This window comes from Xyrauchen texanus, chromosome 34, assembly GCF_025860055.1.
Source record: "Xyrauchen texanus isolate HMW12.3.18 chromosome 34, RBS_HiC_50CHRs, whole genome shotgun sequence".
Lineage (NCBI taxonomy): Eukaryota > Metazoa > Chordata > Actinopteri > Cypriniformes > Catostomidae > Xyrauchen > Xyrauchen texanus.
In genome coordinates, this window is record NC_068309.1 from 26,490,094 (window position 1) to 26,494,066 (window position 3,973).

The 3,973-nt window shown below is 38.4% G+C and overlaps 1 protein-coding gene across 2 annotated transcripts in view; it reads left to right on the forward strand.

The window, feature by feature from the left end:
- The window catches only part of LOC127627737 (nuclear pore complex protein Nup98-Nup96-like), a 42,643-nt gene that overhangs the window by 37,296 nt on the left and 1,374 nt on the right, over positions 1 to 3,973 (forward strand). For both annotated transcript variants that reach the window (XM_052104252.1, XM_052104253.1), the window contains 2 exons: positions 3,258 to 3,412; positions 3,517 to 3,628. In XM_052104252.1, coding sequence (XP_051960212.1) covers positions 3,258 to 3,412; positions 3,517 to 3,628 — 267 coding nt within the window. The remainder of the gene's footprint in view (positions 1 to 3,257; positions 3,413 to 3,516; positions 3,629 to 3,973) is intronic.

Below are 3,973 nucleotides of genomic sequence, written 5' to 3' on the forward strand. Positions count from 1 at the left end.
AAGTTTAGGAAATCCTTCGGACTACATTAGGGCTGCCCCCTGATAGTCAACTAACCATTAGTGGACAAGAAGAGTCTTGGTCCACCGGTCAAGAAAAAAGAAAATGACGAACACTCGTATTACCGCTGGTTGGACGCTAGGTGGTACTATGGGATAATTTCCGTTAAGCCTACACAATAAAGCAAGACACCTTGTTTTCAAACTTTGAACATATTTTTAGTATTTACTTTAACTAAAATTTCAAAATTAGTGCTTTTAAAATGTGTGTTGTTCATGCATTTAGGGGTGTGGTCCTGGTCAAGACAATCTCCTGAACTCCAAACTGAATGTCAGAATGGGAAAGGAAGGTGACTTAAGCATTTTTGAGCGTGGCATGGTTGTTGGTGCCAGACGGGCCGGTCTGAGTATTTCACAATCTGCTCAGTTACTGGGATTTTCACGCACAACCATTTGTAGGGTTTACAAAGAATGGTGTGAAAAGGGAAAAACATTCAGTATGCGGCAGTCCTGTGGGCGAAAATGCCTTGTTGATGCTAGAGGTCAGAGGAGAATGGGCCGACTGATTCAAGCTGATAGAAGAGCAACTTTGCCTGAAATAACCACTCGTTACAACCGAGGTATGCAGCAAAGCATTTGTGAAGCCACAACACGCACAACCTTAAGGCGGATGGGCTACAACAGCAGAAGACCCCACCGGGTACCACTCATCTCCACTACAAATAGGAAAAAGAGGCTACAATTTGCAAGAGCTCACCAAAATTGGACGGTTGAAGACTCGAAAAATGTTGCCTGGTCTGATGAGTCTCGATTTCTGTTGAGACATTCAGATGGTAGAGTCAGAATTTGGCGTAAACAGAATGAGAACATGGATCCATCATGCCTTGTTACCACTGTGCAGGCTGGTGGTGGTGGTGTAATGGTGTGGGGGATGTTTTCTTGGCACACTTTAGGCCCTTAGTGCCAATTGGGCATCGTTTAAATGCCACGGCCTACCTGAGCATTGTTTCTGACCATGTCCATCCCTTTATGGCCACCATGTACCCATCCTCTGATGGCTACTTCCAGCAGGATAATGCACCATGTCACAAAGCTCGAATCATTTCAAATTGGTTTCTTGAACATGACAATGAGTTCACTGTACTAAAATGGCCCCCACAGTCACCAGATCTCAACCCAATAGAGCATCTTTGGGATGTGGTGGAACGGGAGCTTCGTGCCCTGGATGTGCATCCCACAAATCTCCATCAACTGCAAGATGCTATCCTATCAATATGGGCCAACATTTCTAAAGAATGCTTTCAGCACCTTGTTGAATCAATGCCACGTAGAATTAAGGCAGTTCTGAAGGCGAAAGGGGTCAAACACAGTATTAGTATGGTGTTCCTAATAATCCTTTTAGGTGTGTGTGTGTGTGTGTGTGTGTGTATATATATATATATATATATATATATATATATATATATATATATATATATATATATATATATATATATATATATATAACAAACCACCTTTCCATTTACCATCAGGCAAGAATCCATCTTAACATGCATTTGGAAAATTACTTGCACAAATAAAGACATAAAAACAATTATAAATGTAAAAATAATAATTGTAATGACTATGATAATTACTGAAATATAAATCATGGTTCGAGGTGAACGTGTTTTTGTATTTTATATAGTTTGTATTATTTTACAGGCTGCAGTTACGTTCACAATAATCTGCACTGTGGAAATAGTGAACTGAACTCAAAGCACCTCCTGAGATGAGATGTTTGCGGTCATTTGCAGTACTCGTAAAAAAATATTTTTTCCGTAAGACAGAAACAAAGAGTGAGAAACTTTTATATGCGCGGGTTCCACGAGACTGCATGCCTCTTTATCAGTACGTCATGCAAGCGCATAGATGGCTTTTCTGTCATCTGTTCTTAATAAAATAATAAAGTGTCTTTCTTCAAGTGTGTGTCTTTGTGTATACGGTCAAATTATTGTAATATTAATTTGATGATAATAATAATAATTGAATACGTTAATGGGATAATTTGCCAGATATCATCTTGACGGTCATAAACATCAGCTATTGGCAATCACTCTGACCATCGTCGATCCCTGAGATCATCATCTGTCGGCACAACTCTAATGTTCATTTCTCTCAATAAATTAAATGTTCAGACAGTCTCCTTGCTGATTTTCCAACATATTGAGAATCATTACCGCTATTGCCGGTGTCGCTGCGGCTCGCTTCGTGCGTGCTCTTGTAAAATGTATATTTTAAAGATTCATTATTACGGTTTAGTATTTCTCTATTATGTAGAACAGTGTTAGCAATGATACTTATAACATTCTCAGCCCTGGAACTCAAACCATTTTCTGATGCTTTGTTCTTGTGCATGTGTGGGGATGGTAAGGGTGGGAGTTAATGTGTTTTATAATGAGGGCATTCCTTTATATAATGATCCTATCCATGTAATTGTCAATCTATGTTGTTCTGTCAAAATACCAATAAAAAAAAGTTTGGAAATGGAAAGATTTTGGGCAGAAATGAAAAGGCGTGTGCGAGTAAGGAGGCCTAAATCCTGACACCTGTCTGGAGGAATGGACAAAAATTCCAGCAACTTATTGTGAGAAGCTTGAATTGCTGAAAACAATTTAAAGGCAATGCTACCAAATACTAACAAAGTGTATGTACACTTCTGACCCACTGGAAATGTGATGAAGGAAATAAAAGCTGAAATAAATAATTCTCTACTATTATTCTGACATTTCACATTCTTAAAGTAGTGATCCTAACAGACCTAAGACAGGAAATGTTTTCTATGATTAAATATCAGGAAAAAGGTTTATGTAAACTTCTGACTTCAGATGTATATCGTCTACCTCTAATAACCATTTGTACTTTTAAAGGGGCAGTTCACCCCAAATTTAATTCTGACATCACGTAACTTAATGTTGCTCCAAATCTGTGACTCTTCCATGGAACACAAATTGAGATGTTAGGCACGACTGACTCAGTCAGCATTCACTTCCATTATATGGTTAAAAAAAAAAAAAAGAATGCATCAAAAGGATGACTGTTGTCTTTCATTCTGCATAACATCTAATTTATATTTTTCACAGAAGAATGTAGGTCATATCGGTTTGGAACAACATGACTGTAAATGATGTAATGTGTCAATTATATTTTCATATTTGGGTGATCTATTCCTTTCCCTTTTAAAAGCTAACACATTTCTCCTTCCTGTTTTTCCTCTTCAGATTGCATCATTAATGATAATCATAAGTATCTCCTGGAGTACCTGGAGGGGTTGGCAGTGCCAGAACGCAGTGTTCAGATTCAAGGCTGGGACACATCTGGTCGTGTCTACCTGGATTACATCCGTGTCATCCAGACATTGCAAGACATCCAACAGGTATCCCATTGTTCAGGAAACTATTGCAACTCTACACAAATAGAAGTTTACATAATTGAGAGCCCTAACAAATGATCTTCCCTTTTTTGTGTTTAATTATATAGACGGAGAGCCCAGGTTATGAGCTAGAGCGATTACATACTGAGGTGACGTCTCTATGTGGTAGGATAGAGCTCCTCCCTTGCTCCAAAGCTAAAGACAGACTTTCACAATCAGGTCATTTTTCTTTTCTTCTCTTTTTTTCAGTGCCTCTTAAGCTTAAAGGGATAGTTCACCTACAAATTTAAATATGTCATTATCCAGTATTATCTGGCTGTATGATTGACTTTTTTCCATTGAGCACCAAAGGCAGATTTTGGGCAAGCCTCACTCACTATTCACTTTCATTATATGGAGGACAATGAAAGTGTATGGTGACTGAGGCAGTCCCAAACATATGCCTTTTGTGTTCCATGGAAAATGAGGCCAAGTAAATTGTGACCGTTTAAATTTTTGGGTAAACTATTCCATTTAAAACCTGTTGATCTAGATTTCTGATTCTGGATCTCTGTTGCCTTACAG